General features: G+C 41.4%; 1 protein-coding gene across 1 annotated transcript; it reads right to left on the bottom strand.

Moving 5' to 3' along the window:
* Positions 1-5,207: 5,207 nt before the first annotated feature.
* On the bottom strand, positions 5,208-6,200 carry LOC134498599 (olfactory receptor 2AT4). The gene has a single exon (XM_063304757.1). The coding sequence runs from the start codon at positions 6,198-6,200 to the stop codon at positions 5,208-5,210; it is 993 nt and encodes a 330-aa protein (XP_063160827.1).
* Positions 6,201-19,045: the final 12,845 nt, after the last annotated feature.

Below are 19,045 nucleotides of genomic sequence, written 5' to 3'. Positions count from 1 at the left end.
TCAACTCCCGTCCCATTTTTACAGGTCACGCATGTGCGGTGCGTATTGAAAAGACTCGGGGTTTCAACCGCACAGTCACGACAAGCATAACCCCCCTGCAGACCGCCCATTTGCCCCTCTTTCTGTCTTTCTAGTACAGGGTGAACCTGCACAGTGTTGAAATGTTAGCATTTGAATGGGAATTTCCCTCTCCAGCTTGGCTTCCTCAAAATAAAGGGGCATTGGTTGACTACCCATCAACGCTTTTTTTAAGTCGACCAAGACCTTATCTTTCATGTACAACTTATTCATTCATAGAGAAGTTTTAAGAATTTCGAGAAAAAGTGATTGTCATTGCGTTTTTTCAACCGCTTCTGGACTATTTGCTTGTAACTGAAAAAAATGACCTTTTGATTTGGGGTTGTGGTGATTAAATTGTTATTTTTGGTAGAAATAATGTTTATGAAGGTTTAGTTAAGAGTAAAAGATCAAAGTATTAATATTTGTATTCATATCTGTGTTGGAGAAGGTCGGAAGTCACTTCCTTTGAATTTCTTTCTGGTTATTTATGCACTTTCTTCGTTTTTCCTTTTTCTTTTAGTTCTTTCTTGAGCTTTTCTATTTTATCTGTATTTCGAAACTCTAATAAAGTCTTTATAAAAAAAATAATTGTGTTTTTTCCTTGCATTTTCTTTTTCAGGGCCAGTCTTGGTCCCTCTCATCTTAGGGAAGCGAACGCACCGAATGGGAAAATTCAAACTCTTCCTGAGATTTATGGTTAGTAGGACTCGTTCTGCCCTGCAGCAAAAGAATTAATTCCCTCAAATCCCTGAGTTGGACTCTTCCATTCATTGGTGGTCTGGAGAAGATGAAAATCCTGAGAAACGACTGAGATGATAGCAATGCTTGGAGTCCGAAAAAAAGCACATGCACACTTGTCCACTGGAAGTGCTTCACTTCGTAAACTCTAGATGTAAGTAGTGACAACTTTAGAAGCAACACAGAGCTACTGATAGGTGAGTAATCTTCATTTGTTCAGTCATTACAAGTGGTGAGTAACCTTTCTGATGCGTTGGACCCTACCTGCTTTCCACCTAAAGTGAATAAAGGAGGACAGAGAAGTCCAACGTTGGTAGATTTTGGAGTCCAGAGCTCTGAAGGTGATGCACAGGGAAGAAGGACTATTTGAGACTGGTGTGAACTTGATGGAGTAGGTGTAGACATCTTTAGGCCCTCTCTCTCAAACTTTGGATACCGATACTGACGTTTAAGTGAGATAGCAATACAGGTAGTCCTCGTTTAGCAACCGCAGTTGGGACCAGCAACTTGGTTGTCAAGCGAAGTGGTCGCTAAGTGAAACCGTTTCTGTGCTTATGATCTTACTTCAGCTTTCCTTTGCTCTGCAGACATGTGAAGGTCGTAAATGCGAGGATTGATCTCAAAATTACTTTTTCATCACCATCATAACTCCAAATGGTTGCTGTACAAGGCAGTCACTAAACGAGGACTACCTATAATGGATAAGAATGCCAACCTGGCACATATTACTAAGACCTGGCTGGGCATGGAAGGGGGAACTACCCTCTCAGAAACATGCTCAAAATCCTTTATAAAAAGTCAAATTTAAAAAAAAATGAATTTAGCAAAAGACATCTTAAAATCTTAATCTCATTTTCAGAACCTGGTTTACCATAGTAAGAATATTCAACCACTAAGGAGCTACCAAGGGACATAACCAAAGCATGTGTGTTAATAGCCAACCAACTTTTTAAAAACACATTATTTGCAAAAAATTATTTTTGATGAATAAATCTTGTTTTAAATCATGATATATATATATATATATTTCTTAAAACATGAGACCATGAATTTAGTAATATAATAAAAACCACCTTTCAAATTTCTTCTATATTATTTATATACTTTTAGTGAAATTTTTAAATAGTCAATAAAATGAACTGTTTATTTAGTCTCTAAAAAACTCTTTCTAATCCATTCAAAAACAAAGATGTTTCAAAGACAGTCAGTGCAAAGAGCATGTCAAATACTTGAATGTATTGCCATGTATAGTAAATTATATTCTTTTTGTAACTTTTCTAATGTTTTTAAAATACCATTAATAATTAGCTGATTAAGAGTAACTTTTCCATTTTCAGCTTTAAAAAAAATTGCTTGCCATTTTATAATAAGGATTATTCCAAAGCGTTAGTTTTGCATGAGAACAGAAATCATATTTTAAAGTATAACCAAATGTCTGACCAACTTCAATGTTAGAGATACAGTAGCGTTCCTACTACTTGCCAAGGCATCAGACTTTTTTTTGCTTTATTTGTTTACTAAAACCAAACAAAGAGGGGGGAAAAATGAAAGGGAAAAAGGGGAAAAAAGAAAAAAAGAAAGAAAATGTTTATACACACACACACACAGAGAGAGTTCTCTACTTACGAAGTCTCAAGTTACGAACTTTCCCCGGTACGAACAAACCCGTCTGCAGCTCCAGCACAGAAGGTCCCAGAAGGTGGGAGAAGGTGGGAAAGGGCTGGTTTACCGCATGCCGCATACTGTATGTACGCTTGGTTGGACTTACAAACAGCCTCTTGGAACATAGCCTGTTCGTAAGTAGAGGACTCTGTGTGTGTGTGTGTGTGTGTGTGTGTATATACACAGTATATGTACAGTATACACATACACACACACAGGAAGTTTTATATAACAATATCATTAAAGAATGACCATATTTCCTTGTACTTATCTATACATAATCTCCTTCAGTAAGCACCGGGTTCACCAGGCTCGAGTAACTTCAGATCTTCAGTCCATTGAGTAACTGGGGCCATACGTTCCTCTTTCCAGTGCTGAAGGACTAGTCCCTTAGCAGGAAGAACGGCACAGGGAATTCATCTCCGTTGTCCAGCTGTCCGTTTCCATGTGTACTGTATCATCAACAACATACGGACATTCAAAAATATCAAAGAGTAAAAGTCAAATTAATATAGATTTGCAATTTACAGCAATTTTATATTAATTTATGTTAATTGCCCTGGCTTCCCCTTTGTTGCCAGGCCCAATTTAAGACGCTGGTTCTTACTGAACGGCTCATTCTGTACGCCATCCCCTCGCATTTTGTGGCTCTATAAGGTTTTCAAACCTCTACGTACAAACAGTTCTGACATACGTATGTATGTATGTGTATGTGTGTGTATGGACTATTATTATTATTATTATTTAAAAACTGCAGCATAAATAACGATGGGGGGGAAATCGGACAAGCCTAGGCAAAACCAATGATTTAAGCAACCCCTAAACTGTAAAAGTATGAAACACAGCCCCCTCCATTTGCTAGTGCTGCACAGTCTGTCTTAGAACAGCAGGTCCACAGATCAGCACCAGTACCTACTACTTGCCAAGGTATCAGACTTTTTTTGCTTTATTTATTTACTGAAACCAAACAAAGAGGGGAAAAATTAAGGAAAGGAAAAAAGGGGAAAAAAGAACAATGTTTAGGTTAGGTTGGTGAGGCCACAGAAAAAGGCTTGCATTTGGAACGCTGTGCTTTGGAAGGTTCGATGGGTCCCTCGTTTTGCTACCATCATACTAAGACATTTCTGACCTGCTGCGGTCTGGTGGTTTTCATGCTTAATAATTTGGTTTTATTCTTTCGAAGATTGTCATTGCACAATTCTTAATATTTGCATTGTTTAAATTTTATTAATATATATTTTGCACACTGATCTGAGGTTCCTCTTCCCAGTCTATTAGTATTTAATACATAAAATAAATAATAATAGAATAAGAAGGGTTGTTGACGCATACAGTGTGGCAAAAACCGTATTTTGGAACTCTGTAAAAAAGAGCAGGGCCAGGACAAAAACTATAGTGTTAACTGAATTAGTGATTGAAATAAATTGCCTGTACCATTTATAAAATTAATTGATCCCTCATCAGGATATGCCAATCATTTCTCTCTTATACGCCACCCACTATCACCCAGAAGCACAACGTACATGTACACCTGTTAGAATAATTTTATTTCCTTACCGGGTTCGCCTCTGAGCCGGGATCAAAGAAACAGGAAGTTGCACGAAATTAAGTTCTTTATTCTTCACCCAGGAGCAAAAGCAATGGCAGCAAGCGGTTAGGGGGGCGATCGCGCAGGACGCCCTCCTTAGAGCAGATTATGGACCTCCCGTTCAACTCCTCCTTTGGAATACGGCCCCTCCCTCGGCTACCCGTACTCCGCCTTAACCGAATTCCACGTAAGGAACTTCCTTCCTTCCCTCTACCATCACTCCATACAAGGGACTTCCTCCCATCCTCGCTAGGGCCCCTTGACCGTTATCAAACAACGCCTTTCCTCTGGCAAAGCTGTCCTTGGAATGTACGCCTCATCTGGTTTCTGTGGGCGCAGCTGCCTGCCAAGGCCGGTTAGAAAGGAAGAGTTAGAAAGCCAACACAGCTCTTCATGGAGATAAAACACGGTTTCAGGGCCATAATAAAAGCGCAAATGTTTCTAACATACGAATACTACATACAAAATATATGAAAATGAAATGTATTTGCATTTAAGTTCTATATATGTCCAATCTTCTATTACACCCATGCACCTGACACTCCCTTCTACCAGCAAAAACAGCAGAACAACAAGATGAAAAGCAAATAGGATAGAATGTGGTGAGGGGCAGCTGAACCAGGAATAAAAGGAAGGAGAAGGTGGCAGGACAAAATTGGATGCAAATATGGCAGGAGGAAAAGGTAACTGGACAGGAAAATATGCCTTGATAAGTGTTACAGAAAGGACTAAATTTCACCAAGCCAGTAGTCCTTCCAAACCAAGAGCGATTCTTCAGCCCAGTCTTCAGAGGCTTTACACATTGCAGCAGCGATCCCTGCAATCGTTAACGCTTCCTTCTGTTTCCTTTGTCTTCAGCTCCTTCCCTTCTTATCAGTAAATGTAAGACAACTCTCCTCAATTCACAGATAATATTTGGGGGAAATTGTGACTTCTTATCAGGCAAATACAGTATATTAGGCCTAAAAATAAATCGTCAAATGTTTTGATGCTTTTTTCAACAAACCAAAAATCAAACCTATACAACAGATTACTGACTCTTTCAGAGAAGACTAATAAGTCATGGAGCCAATCTAATTAGTTACACAAAATCTAATTTAAATTAAAGGGATCCACTAATAGAAAATCAATATTAATTAGAAGACAATTTTTAAGCATCCTAAGTTACTGACTCTACTTTGCCTAAACAGATTCTCTCTTTTCGTTTTGAGAAGACTTTTGAGAATGCAAGCTGTTTCACAGCCCTCTTGATGTCCCTATTTCTTAGAGTATAAATGAGAGGATTCACCAAAGGGGTTAAAATAGCAAAAGTCACATTGTTCAACACATGGATGTCACTGGGCATATTGAATCGGTAGGAGAGATATGCCAGGGCAATGGAACAGTAGTACGTGCTGACCACAATCAGGTGGGAGAAGCAAGTTGAAAAGGTCTTCCTGCGCCCTTCTCTGGAGCTGATCTGCAAGACAGAGATCATGATGCAAATGTAGGAGGTGAGGACAAGGAAGAGTGGGAGAATGGAGACGATCATGGCAATCGTAAAGCCCAGAAAATTCTGGAAGTTGGTGTAGGAATTTTGACAAGCTGCCTGAACCACAGCCAAGTGGTCACAAAAGCAGTGGTGAACCCTGGGCGTTTTGCGAAATGCCAGCTGAGATGATTGGACCACAGCTGGGATTGGGATCAGCAGAGCAAAGACCCAAGCACTTGCAGCCAGCTGTATGTTCTTTTGCTTTGTCATTCGGACAGCATAACGCAAGGGGTTGCAGATGGCCTCGTAGCGGTCGTAAGACATAACAACCAGGAGGAAGGTTTCTGCCACTGCCAGTCCATGGAAGAAGTACATCTGCATGAAACATCCTTGGGCAGAGACAAACTTAGAATTGACTAAGAACATGGCCAGCATTTTGGGAATGGTTATGGTGGTGAGCAGAATGTCTAAAATAGAAAGATTGGTCAGAAAAAAGTACATGGGCCTGTGGAGTTTGGGATCTGTAACAACAGCCATGATGATGGTAAAATTACTAGAAAGGATTAGCAGGTAGAATACGAAGAAGACAAAAAAGAGGGGGAACTGGTGATCCTGAAGACTGGGAAAGCCGACCACCCAGAAGTACTGAACAGAACCACCCGTGAAGTTGCAAGTTTCCATTTTGTGAAATGTGCAAGGTGTCTGGAAAGCAAAAAAAGACAGAGACCACAGGAGAAGAGTGTCAGTTGTGCTACTAAAGAGCTTGGCCATAATCTCTGCAGAGTCCTCCTAAATTCTGGGCTACTTGGGTTTACTCCAATCTATCATATCCCACTTTCTTCTCCAGAATCCTGAGGCAGCTTACAACGGCTGTAGGACACATGTTGCACCTCGAAAAGTACCTGGCTACAACGGATGTTCAGGGCACACGTGTGTTCCTGCATATTAGTAAAACACACAGATTATTGGTGCAGCTGCATAGACACACAAGTTGAGGCTGTGCTTTTTTTTTAATCAGTAAAGCATAGCAGTAAAGCATAGCAGTAAAACTCAGTTCAAGCATTTTTCACTTTCAGTAATGTACATTTATATTATATGTCCACACTATCGTGTTTCCTGTAGCTACCTATGGTTGCGAAAGTTGGATCATGAAAAAACTAGACAGGAGGAAAATTGGCTCATTCATACTGTGGTGTTGGAGAAGGCTCCTGCGCAAAGGTAACACACCAGCAAGTACCGGAGCATATAAAACCAGGCATATTGCTGGTGGGCAAAATCACAAAACTCCGCCTTACTTATTTTAGCCACGTCCCGCGATCAAACTCACTGGAAAAGGCAGATATGCTCGGAATGGTCAGCAGGAAAAGGAAACGAGGCCGTCAAGAGACAGGGTAGCTAGACACCATCAACGCTGACACCGGCCAGAGCATAAAACAACTTTAAAAAGCCGTACAAGGTCAGAAAATGTGGAGAGAGCTGGCCCATAGAATCGCTGAGAATCGGACACGATAGAACGGAGAGCACCATCTTCACCTTGTATGTGGGAGAGAGAGGAATGAACTGAACAGAGTTTGGGCAGAAAGACCAATCTGGGGAAATGTGGTTCTTTTTTTCTTGCTCGTTTATTTATATTTCAATATCTATTGAAATAATGTTTAGACTGCCCTTCATTCTTATGGATCGGAGAATCAAATAGGGAAAGTATAGCAAATAAAGCATAAACAATGAAATACAATAGAATATTATAATAAATCAGTTGAATGCAGGAAACTGAACTAACAAATCAACCAAATGAAAATGCTCTAAACTGGTGCTGAAAAGCTTGTGAGTTTTTTGCTTTATCATGAAGTAATGTTACGTGGAGAAAACTCATGCCTGATGATTTAAGATGGTCACAGTCTGGTTTAGGAGAGACACTCCTTCAGATGTTTAGTTCCCACACCATGTAGAGCTTCAAAGGCAGAACCAACATCTCAAATTGAGATCAGAAGGGAATCAACAACCAGTACAGTCTCTTCAGAGCTGGGAGTAATTTGATTCTATTGGATTGTTCTTGGTAACATTCTAGCTACTGTACTTGCTGAAACTTTTGATATATATATCAAATATTACAATAATCCCACTGGGAGGTTATTAGTGCATGAATTACCTTGGCCAGGCTGTCCAGGAAAAAGCACGGAGAAAATTAGATTCACTGAGGAGGCTTCGAACCTAGGCTTTCACATCTAGCCTGCTATTTTCTCTGTCCCCTTGGATCTCATAGCTGTGCAAACATCCTCATTTCTGGGCACACATAAACATGATTTTTTTTTTTAAAAACTCAACTGGAAAATCCTCTGGCTTTGAATCTGATGACTTTCTTTTCTGTGTGCCTCAAAAAGATGTCATGTATCCTCTATATTTCAGCTTTAGTGGTTCGTGGCAAGATATCCCAGGGATTAGGGTCATGGGAGCACCGAATTTTTGTTTGTTTTAAATTAGTCTTTTATGCATTTGTTTAGCCTTTTCTCCAGCTGCAGAAAAAAAAGTTACGAGCATGCAGATAAAGTATTTACAGTATTTATATAGCTTTGTAGCTGAGAGACCCCCTAAGATGAATGCATGGGAAAAACGGTAAAAATTCCTTATCTCAACCATCTCCCCAAAACTTCTTCCTACAAGTCATTTTGTTCCAGCTTGCACATGAAAAAAGGGATATAGATAGGATGTAATTGTTATGCATGTGACATAAGCTGAAACGAAGATGGGGTATAATACTATTTGTGCAGTTAGCCTGCAACTGAGTAAGCCCTGTGAGACTGCGCCTACGTGCAAGGATATATTTCAAGATACGGATTGATTTTATTTTAACAAGGTTTCTGAGCAAGGAAACAACAAAAAAATAACTGCTCCATCTCATCTAGAGAACTGAGGAAAAAAATCATTTGCCAAGAGTGATGGGCAGAGTATAACCTGAATGTGGTATTTCTACGAAGTGACATCACTGAGAGAACTTCAACTCCCTTCCAACTCTTTATGTAGTTGAAAGGATATTTTAGATACTGCCTTGTCTATTCTGTGACAGTTTAGATTAGGGTAGGATTGGGAAATGAAGAATGTGAAAAGTAAAATAAATGGATAGGCTCAGGGTCACTGGCAAATCCCTCTGGGACCCGCAAAGTATCACCGAGATCAGGGTGAGATGGTAGGAGTTCCTTCATACAGTCACTAGAAGTCAGGTATGGTCTGATCATGCCTAACTGATGGACTGTGATTGGGAGGGCATGGGCATGTGTAAGGGGGGCAGGTTCCTCATCCCTGGTGATAATCCTCAAGTTCCCAGCTTTCATTGAAAGAAAAGCTGAGATCCAAAAGAAAATGTGCAGTCCAAGAATTTGGCGTAACTGTTATTGTGCAGTAGTATGTCTACCCAAAAACAAAAGTAGGAACTAAAACTGGAAAAAGCCTTTTAAAGTTCCTTTAAAAATTGATTGCCAGTTCATGCACAAACGTCCATCATTATTACTGACTATTATTCAAAGATTTATGAAAGGGGTAAGAACTCTCTGTTTATCAACCTTTCCTCAATTAACCTCTGAGAGCCAGCTTGGTCTAGTGGTTAAGGCAATGGGCTAGAAACCAGGAGACTCTGAGTTCTAGTCCCGCCTTAGGCACGAAAGCTGGCTGGGTGCCCTTGGGCCAGTCCCTCCCTCTCAGCCCAACTCGGTGCAATGCAGACCAGCCTCCTTGTGGTGCACCCCGGGCAACGTGACTTGTCACGGCTAAATAGTCTACACATCTGGCTGCTGGACTTCACAAGGATTTCCCAGCAAGAAAAAGCAGCATGAACACCCAACTACTATGCTATAGAATTAAAAAGAAAAAATTAACCTCTGAGTAACTTCCAAGGAAGCTCCAGATCCCAAGAATACATTCTGGAACAACTAATCATTGCTTAGTTTATCCCTTTCTTTAAATATGATAATCCCTTCCCTTAAATGTGAAAACAAACAAATCAATCAATAAAAGCACTTTAAACTAACATGCTTGTTCCATCAATCAATCATCACTTTAATGTATTTGCTAGGCTTTAATTCAGATTTACTTTATTGTATTCAAAAGGTCAAGTGGTGTTTTTCAAGTATTTGAAGAGTTATCACACAGAAGGTGGTCAAGGCTGCTCTTTCTCCATCTAGAAATGGAGATAAATTACCGGAGGGCAGAGTCCAGTTTAATATTAGAGGGGGGAAAAAGCCTTTCCAGATATTAAAAGCAGTTTGATAATAGAGTAAATTAACTTAGATAAGCGGTGAGCTCCCCTTTGCTGGATGTTTTCCTGTGGAAGCTGTACAAAAGTCTGCTGTACTGTAATCTGGATTCCTGCATGAAGCAAGGGCTGGCCTGAAACCCCCGAATGACCCCTTCCAATTCCAGGTTCCTAACTTTTCCTTTTCCTTTTCATCTTCCTTTTTTTTTTAAGAACTTTTAAGAACCCTAAAAGTAGTTAGATCAAATAAAAGGTATCAATTAGACCTGTGGGGGGAGTTATTTTATTGATTCTTTTTGGCAGGTTTTGTATATTGAATGTTCTGTAAGAATATGCACCTTTTGTGCAAGGTGTGCTTTCTAACGTCAGTCTATCTGCAGCTGGATGTTGGAAGCTATAGTTAAGCACATCTATAGAATGCCAGATTAGGGAAACTGGTTGAGCCCCATTCATCTTAAATCTGTCAAATACACTCATAAAAGGCCAGTAATTGTAGATCAATCATGCTTCAACAAATTCTATTACTTAATAGCACATGGCAATTATCTTTTGGAGTCTGGATTGGATGTATTCTTTTGATTTTTACTGTTCCTTTGTTGGCAATTGCTTTTAATTTATCATTATACAGCTAATTGGGAGATATACTACTGAAAGACACATTGTAAGTAATGTATAACATAAAAGAAGGGATGATGCTGACTAGATAAATTAGTCTCTAATTAGTTTTCTTTTGGCTATTTTGGATCTCTGTGAAAACATGCACAGTGAACAAATTATATGATTTGATGTGGTCTTTCCATCCTGTGTTATGGGGAGAAATAGAATCTCAGTTGCATATTTGGCACATTTGCTACAACTGAGGGGTTTCTTCCTGTCTCTCTCTGCTAAAAAAAAGAAGACTTTTTTATTGTATGAATATATACTTACGTGCAGATTGAAGTGGCAATATTTTTTTTCTTTCCTATCAATATCAACTTCAGCAACGTTCACACTACAAAAACGCATCCACTAAATATATTGCAACCTTTTATAAGAAAAAGAGTCTCTCGCAACCTCCCTTCACAAATTCCCAGTTGACGAAGTTCTGTTTCCTCGTCTCCTTTAAGACATCAACACCCCCTCATTTCTCTGATTGACAATCCCTGCTATTTGTCATCCTGGGCCCCACTGAGGAATAGAAGTAGTCGTAAAATATACTGCTATTTTCCCTAATTTAAAAACACAATGCCAAACACAATTTAACATTTTATATGTTAGGGTCAGGGTTATTTTAGCACCAGTGTCCTATTATTCCCAATAGCCCAGTCTCAGGCTAGCCGTAGACTCAAATAGTTAGTTAGTTAGTTAGTTAGTTAGTTAGTTAGTTAGTTAGTTAGTTAGTTATCAGATTTCTATTACCTCCCATCTCTCCCAAAAGGGGGACTCTGGGCAGTTTACAGTAAAATCAAGAATTAAAATCATATAAATTGCAATATAACAAACCAATAAATAAGGATAAAATAGATACAAAATCCAAGAGGCAAAGATCTTATTCGCTGGGGAGAGATCTACAGTGCTAGCCACCCCCAAGTAGAACTGTTGCCCCTCCCACCCCAAGCAAGGCGGCAGAACCAGGTTTTCAAGTTCTTCCGGAAGGCTGGGAGCGAAGAGGCCTGCCTCACCTCCGGGGGCAGAATGTTCCAAAGGGCGGGGGCCACTGCAGAGAAGGCCTGCCTCCTGGATCCCGCCAAGTGGAATTCCTTTACCGGAGGGATTCACAGCATGTGTCCTGATTACCAGGAAACACACTGAGGCGAGGACTTGGTCTCTAATATTTATTAGTAGTACTTAACAAGAATCCTAACAAACTGAGAAAGCGTGGAAAACCCAGCCATATAAACCCCAAAGGTTAAGGCGGTCCCGATCTGTGTCTCTTTGAATGGCTGAACAGTTCCTCAGTGCTACGCATGCGCTTGACAGTCTGGGTGAGAGCCCCCTGCTCGCCATCCTTACTCATGACATCATGCCCTCTCTGCATGACTGGGTGGGACGGATCGATGTTAAGGGGATGAGACGGTCCCTTAGGTAACTCGGTCCCATGCCATGTAGGGCTTTAAAGGTGATAACCAACACCTTGAATTGGACCCGGAAGCAAACTGGCACCCAGTGCAGCTCGCACAGCAGTGATATCACATGTGCTGATCTTGGGGTACCAATAACTGCCCGCGTGGCCGCATTCTGGACCAGTTGAAGCTTCTGGATACTCTTCAAGGGTAGCCCCATGTAAAGCGCATTGCAATAGTCTATGTGGGAGATGACCAGGGCATGAGTGACTGTCCGGAGGGCATCTTGATCCAGGAAAGGGCGTAACTGGCGCACAACATGGAGTTGTGCAAAGGCCCTCCTGGCCACGCATGCCATCTGTTCTTTGAGCAGGAGTCATGAGTCCAGAAGGACCCCCAGATTACAGACCAGGTCTGTCTGGGGCAGTGCAACCCCATCCAGAACTAAAGATGACAACTTCTCGGATACTGAGGAGCCATCAACCCACAGCCACTCCATCTTACCAGGGTTCAGCTGAAGCCTGTTGTTCCCCATCCAGGCCCCCACAGCCCCCAGGCACCAAGAGAAGGCAGCCACTGCATCACTTACCTCAGTATACAGGAATTGTAGTAGGGACAGATATCAGGAATCAGTGAGCAGACCCAGAGGTTATCCAGAACAACTGCAGGAAAGTTGCACAGCTCATCATAAAGCTGCAGGCATTTAATCCAGGCTAGAAAGAGGAAGAAGGGCAAAGAAGAGGAAGGAGCCAAGAAAGAGAGTTGGAGACAAGCGAAGTTGATTAGCTGGGAGGAACAGCCCTGCTCCTATCAGTTAATTGGGACGAATCCTGGCTCATGGCGCTCTCTGCATGTTCTGATGGCGGTGTGGAAATGGCCTAAGGAAGAAGAGTGGAGAGGTGGAAGGAACCTGGGCAATTTAGGCAAAGAGGGAAGGAAAAATAAGGGATAAAGTAGAATAGATGTCCAGAGGCCAGGAAGACACACAGGTAACAGCCCCTATTTCAAAACCTTGAAAACGTGGAAAGGTCTTAGGGCACCTACTGAGCTGAAGCAGCAGCAGCAGAGGGACCTCTAGATGAATAAAACATAATTATGAAGCCCCTGAAAAAGTACTGCCCATCAGACAAATGCAACAATCTTCTACATTTAATCTGGGATACTGGAGAAGGATGTCTCTTCTTTAAGAGAATGAAACCATCATATTAAGCTGCAATAGGATGATTGGCTCAGGCACAGCATATTGCGTGAGCCCAGCATCCATGTCTTATTCCCCCAGATATATGTTTTAAGATATTGTGCAAACCCAGCCGAAAGGTTGGCAGCTGCAGGTTGTCCGTCCCTGGCTTCCGGCATCAGCGCTCCAGCTGATTTCTGTACCATGTCTGATTCCAAGTCTGAGATCACAGACTGCTTTGAAAGTGCAATTGGGTTCATTCCTCTTGCCTTTTATTTTGAGGATTAATGGAATAAAATAACTAGGGGTAGGTCAGGATCAATAAAATTATACTTACACTCAATGCATAGTTATACTCTGGATTTCACTGTTACCAGAAGGCCATCAATTTTCACAACTTTAAAGGCATCTGGAGAAGTTTATGAAGATTAGAGCTACTAGTCCTAATAGCTGTATGATACTCACAGAATCCAAGGCAATACGAAATAGTTTATCATAGACAGCATTATTTTTAAAATAAAATCCACTATCTAGATTCACATTTCATGACAATATGGTTTGGTTGATTCTGGCTTAACATATTTTAGAAACCCAGCCAATTGTGATTAATTGGTTGTGGGTTCGTGCAGTCATCTCCTTCACCAAATTTTCCTCCAAAGCTATTAAAGCAGAGAACAACTGTACAATAAGATTTGTTAGCTGGAAAAGATGATACCAGACTCTTTATGACTTTTTAATTCCAGAAGCAAGGTCTGGTTTTTCTAACTGTGTCTCAAAATTGCCTAATGCAGTTTGTGTTAGGGATCAATGAACAGCCATTTGCTTATCCCCAAAATGCCTTGCTCGGTTTGGCCAATAAAAGCAGATGCTCAGACGCCTCTGAAAGGGGTTTCCAGTCCTCCAGATTAAAGCTCAAAGGGGGTGGTGCTACGATCTTTTCCATCTGGCCAGAAGGCCTGGTCATTGGAGGGACTGGAGAGCCAGTTTGGTCTAAGTGGTTAAGGCACTGGGCTAGAACCAGGAGTGGGAACAGCAGCGCGGGGCTTGGGACTGGGAGCGGGGCAGAACTCGGCAGGAGCGGCAAGACAAGGCTTGGCGCTGGAAACGAGGCTTGACTTGGCAGAAGCAGGGAGCGGGGCCAGAGGATCGTCAGAGGCAGGAGAAGCTGGCACTGATTCCATATCAGCTACAGTTGAGGCTTCACTTCCCGGCAAGGACTCTTCCGTAAGCTCTGGCGGCTCAAGCGATCGGTTGTCTCCGGCTGCCTGCTCCTTGCAGTGGTGCCTTTTTATCCCGTCCTTTTCGCGCCGTTTCTTCTCGGTAGCCAATCAGACTGCCTTTTGCCAGGCGCGCCTCTCTGCTCTCCTCTCCTCTCACGAGCACTCATTGGAGGATTCAAGCCATCCTCCAAATTCTGCCCAATCAGACTCTCTAAACCTTCCTGCTCTGCTGAGTCACTTCGGATTTCTATTTCCCCAAAACCTTCCTGGTAAGTTTTGTTTTCCCCTCGTGACTCAGCATAGGTTTCGCTTTCCAAGTCTGACGCAGACTCGACCCTTACAGTTGTTTAGAAGAGCTGTGAAGATCTGGCTCTTCAGCCAGGCCTTTGGCAAGGGAGAGTGAGACCCCTCGTTTCATCTTTACCTTTCCTGTTCTATTGATTTTATTGTAATTTCTTTGTTTGATTGTTGTGAGCTGCCCAGAGTCGTTGAGAGTCAGCAGCGTACAAGTTTAATCAATCAATCATCATCATCATCATCATCTCCTCACTGGCCCTATTCCTATCATACGCTAAACCAAGACAGCCACCAACCCAGTCAAAATTGCCTACCATTGGCACACAGTCACACTAACAGAATCAAAAATCATTTTCCCGTACATTTTCTCCGTATCACATTAACCTCGCACCAGGAGGAACATACGGCCAAGGCTTTCTCATATCCCCTTTCCCTATTGACCCGGTACACAGCAATAGGCATAGCTTGGCTGCTGCCATCGATCAATATTAAGGAGGCATATTCTGTATTGCCAGGTCTTGGCAGTGACTTTTCCAGCCAGCCTTTCTCTCCACTTCCTTTTCTTGGAGGTCTAGGCAGACAAAATGGGTTAAATGACTATTTTTCAGTACTTTCATGACCTGACTAATTGAATCGAGTTAAATTCTTACCTGATAGGGTCTGCTTGGAATTAAATCTTCCTGGGGAAAAACCCCTTTTTGGTGGTTTTGCAGTATACTAATCTCTTCCCATTAACCCAGTTGTGTGTGTTGTGCAAACAGGGCCATTGGTTATCAATGACATTCTCTGTGTATTTTGTAATTTAGTCCATCATCTCTTGCAAGAAAAGGTGCATTGTCATTACTGCATGAGCAACAACATTTTGAGATTCCTTTGTATTACTTGGAAGTTGTGCCTCAACATCGCAGTACTGATGGCATAGTCCATGCCTGGTCCTTAGGTACCAGATGCAGGGTAGCTGATGAATGTTTCAGAACCCTGCAATGTTCATTGTTCATTTTTTAAATAACAATTTTATTAAAAGTGTTGATTACAATAATAAAAGATGACACAAACTAAAAAAGAAAGGAAAAAAGGTGCAAAAAAGCAAATATTTTTTTTTAAAAAAAAAACCCTAAAAAAGCAACTTCCCATCTTCACCACAACAAATATAAACAATTTCACCACCCCTTCACCTGCTCTTAATTAACAAATATAAAAATCTTAATCCCATAACCCATTTCTTAACTCAAGGCAAATCCAATAAGTAATGTCTCCTCCGATCCAGGTATCAGCCAAAAGTCCAAACAGAGCCCTAAAATAACAACATTAATTCAATGTTATTTAATTATTAATATATAAAACTCAACGTTCCACATCTCAGCTCTTAACTATAGGCAAATCCACATTTAAAAGGCATAAAGTGGTCCCAATATCCTGCAAAGTTCATTGTTCATATGGGACCCCTAGAAGAACAAGTGTTTTCTAAACTCCCCACATAGCAAATGTCAGGGTTAATTGGCTTTGTTTCCAAGTAATGCACATTTTCAAGCAAACCGTCACTGCAAAAAACAATAACCTGTTGTTACGAACTATGATCACTCTCCCTGGGTATTAATTAGGGCTGCAACATTGTTGGGCAAATCCCAAGAGCCCCACGTAATTTGTGCAGTTTTTGTCTCCCAAGGTGGCCAACGGAAGTCACTGAAGAAATAAAAGTCCTTCAGAAATACTCTAGAAATAAACCAATTACAAAATGTTTACAACAATGATTGCTTTCTTAATGCAGTGGTCTCTCTCTGGGGTCAAAGCTGTAATTAAGTATTGTTCTGAACTCTAGAGACAGCGCTTAAAGTTTTTTCTCAGATTTCTGTTCTCACAACAAAATTTTCCCTTCCCTTCTTCTTACCTGAAGTCCCACAAATCTTCTCTGAAAGCTCTCCCAAACCTTTGAAACATATTTAGGGGGATGTTGAACGGGAGGGGGAAAACCATTCCGCTAACAGATGCTGTTCTGTTGATGGATAGTCACTCCTGGATACTACTTACAGATCCAGTGCCCTACATGACATCGGGCATGGTTACTTGAAGGACTGCCAGTCCCCCATAGTATCTGCCTGGACAATCTGATTTGGCACAGTTGGTGCACTCTGGGCTCTTTCAATTAAACAATGCCATCTATCAGGATCCTGAACGCGTGCCTTCTTTGTAACAGTGCCTGATCTCTGGAATGAGGTTCCCCCAAGATTTGAACAGCCCCCGCCCTACGGGTGTTTCAAAGGGCCCTGAAGACCTGGCACTTCGCCCAGGCCTTTGGCGAGGGTGATTGAAGCCCCCCTTCTTTTTCTTTGTTCCCATCTGGGTCTGTTATCCCTGCCATCTTTGTTCCTTTTTGTTTTGTGTTGTTTTCTTGTTTTTAAAATGTTTTTAACCATTTGTAAACCGCCCAGAGTTGCTGGGAGCCAGGCAGCATATACATTTAATAAATTAATTAAATTAATAAAGATGGGGGGCTCAGCCATTCAGAATTCGCTCAGGTACTCCTATTCCAAAAAACCTAAGTTTGGGAAGCTTCTAAGGAATCGGTGAACCCCAGCAGAAGACACCCACTGCTTTCAGTCCAGTAGCAGAAGCAATAGGAGAGGTCTGCTTTCCAGTCAGTCATTACAGGAAGTAAGAATTTAGATTCAGTAAAAGTGAGTCTTTGGTATGAGCCAGCAGGGCTGCTTTATGCTCTTATGGTACAGGCAATTCTGAAAAACACCTTTCTTATTTCAAGGCTTCCCCATTGAGGTAAAAGGGCAAACGTTACTGTACAATCCACTAAAGTCTAGAGAACTGCTGAATGACGGAGGGAGCGTTACACCAACAGATATCCTCCTAGTAGGACAGCATCACTACAGAGCCCATATTAGTGGGTGCCCAGAACCCTGAAAGCCAAGGACTGGTAAGCAGTGGTCTTGCCAAGGGGGATGTGCGGGGTTGAAATAACCAAACTGACTTCATAGACTTCCTCAAACCTCCTTGTTCTCACTGAGCTATTTCTCATAATGCAAGGCATTTTTAAAAAAACGGAACTTCTTATTAGCTGTAAGTAATGATCTTTATGTTTTCATATAGACTTTAAAACAGCGGTCTCCTTTCTGCGGCCCAATCAAGCCTCATAACCCTACTTTGAATCTGGAAGTCTTCCTTTGGTTTCCAGACTTTCACAGTTTTATGTCCCGTTGTCTTCTCTAAAATTGTTCAGTGGATTGACTGACTGATTGATTGATCGATTATGTGTCATCAAGTTGGTGTCAACTCCAAGTGACCACATAGATAGATTTTCTCCAGGATAATCTGTCTTCAACCTGGCCCTTCAGATTTTTCGTCAGTGCACCCGTTGCCACTATAATTGTGTCCATCCACCTTGCTGCTGGTCATATACTACATAATATTCTACAAAATAATCTTTGTAGATATAGACACATTATAACGTCTGAATATTTTTTCCAAGGCCTTTATGGCTCTCTGTCAAGTGCTAGGCTGTGGTGTATTTCTTGATGGCTGGTTGCTTTACTGTTGATGGTTGATCCTAAAAAGTAGACGCTCTCCACCTTTTTATAACCTTCACTATCAGCTCTAAGGCTGGTTGCTGTACCTGTTGTCATTCTTCGTACTTAATTGGAGACCCACTTTTTTCACTGTCCCCGATTTTCCTTAGTAGAGCTTCCAGATCCTTTGCATTTTCAGCTCCCAGAGTAGTGTCATCAGCATAGTGCAGCTATTGATGTTTCTTCCTCCAATTTTATAGCTCATCTTCTTCCAATCCAGCTTTCCTCAATATATATTCATCATATATAAAATCTTTTAGAAACTAATTTTATGACCAGGTTCACACATTAAGTTGTTACCACAGTGTGTGCACCCAGACTATAACTTTATTTATTGGTTTGCTCGTTTATCTTTATTTAACATATTTTATAGTGTTTTCCCTGCAGATGTCTCTCAAAATGGTTTATTAAATTAAAAGTGCAGTATAAATCCATATTAATTTAAATGGTAAAGGGAAAGGATAATCACCCTTTTGATGAGCCATGTACTCAATCTTCACAGGGTGAAGACTTGGGTGAAAATATACATCTTCAACAAGTACCTAAAAGAGGTGATAACAGGCTAATCACAAATTGCAGGGAGAAAGCATTTCACAGTGTAGGCATCACTACAGAGAGGACTGCCCACAAGGAACCACTGTAGCATTTGGCACATGAAACAGGATTACTGTAGTAATTAAATAAATTCTCCAAAGCCCTCTGGAGAAGCTCTGTTTTAACTGTCTTCTGGAAGGCTGCTGTGGATGGGGCCAGTCTCCCCTCCAGAAGGAGGCTGTATCCAAGCCCTGGAGTACTCCATTAAAAGCAGGACTTCCTGGCTTCCTGAAAATGGGAGACCACAAGCAGTTTCTCCCAGGTAGAAGGCCTCAGACAGGTCCACTCCAGCTGGGAAAGGCAACTTGGAGGTACAGTATCTGGACACCAAGCCTTTACCCACCCTGTCACAAGGAATATTGCTGCCCACATTGG

Source organism: Candoia aspera, chromosome 5 (assembly GCF_035149785.1).
Source record: "Candoia aspera isolate rCanAsp1 chromosome 5, rCanAsp1.hap2, whole genome shotgun sequence".
Taxonomy (NCBI): domain Eukaryota; kingdom Metazoa; phylum Chordata; class Lepidosauria; order Squamata; family Boidae; genus Candoia; species Candoia aspera.
This window is presented reverse-complemented; position numbering and strand designations above follow the sequence as displayed.

Bases quoted from the DNA above. Each gene is read 5' to 3' on its own strand.
- LOC134498599 (XM_063304757.1), bottom strand. From the start codon at position 6,200: ATGGAAACTTGCAACTTCACGGGTGGTTCTGTTCAGTACTTCTGGGTG.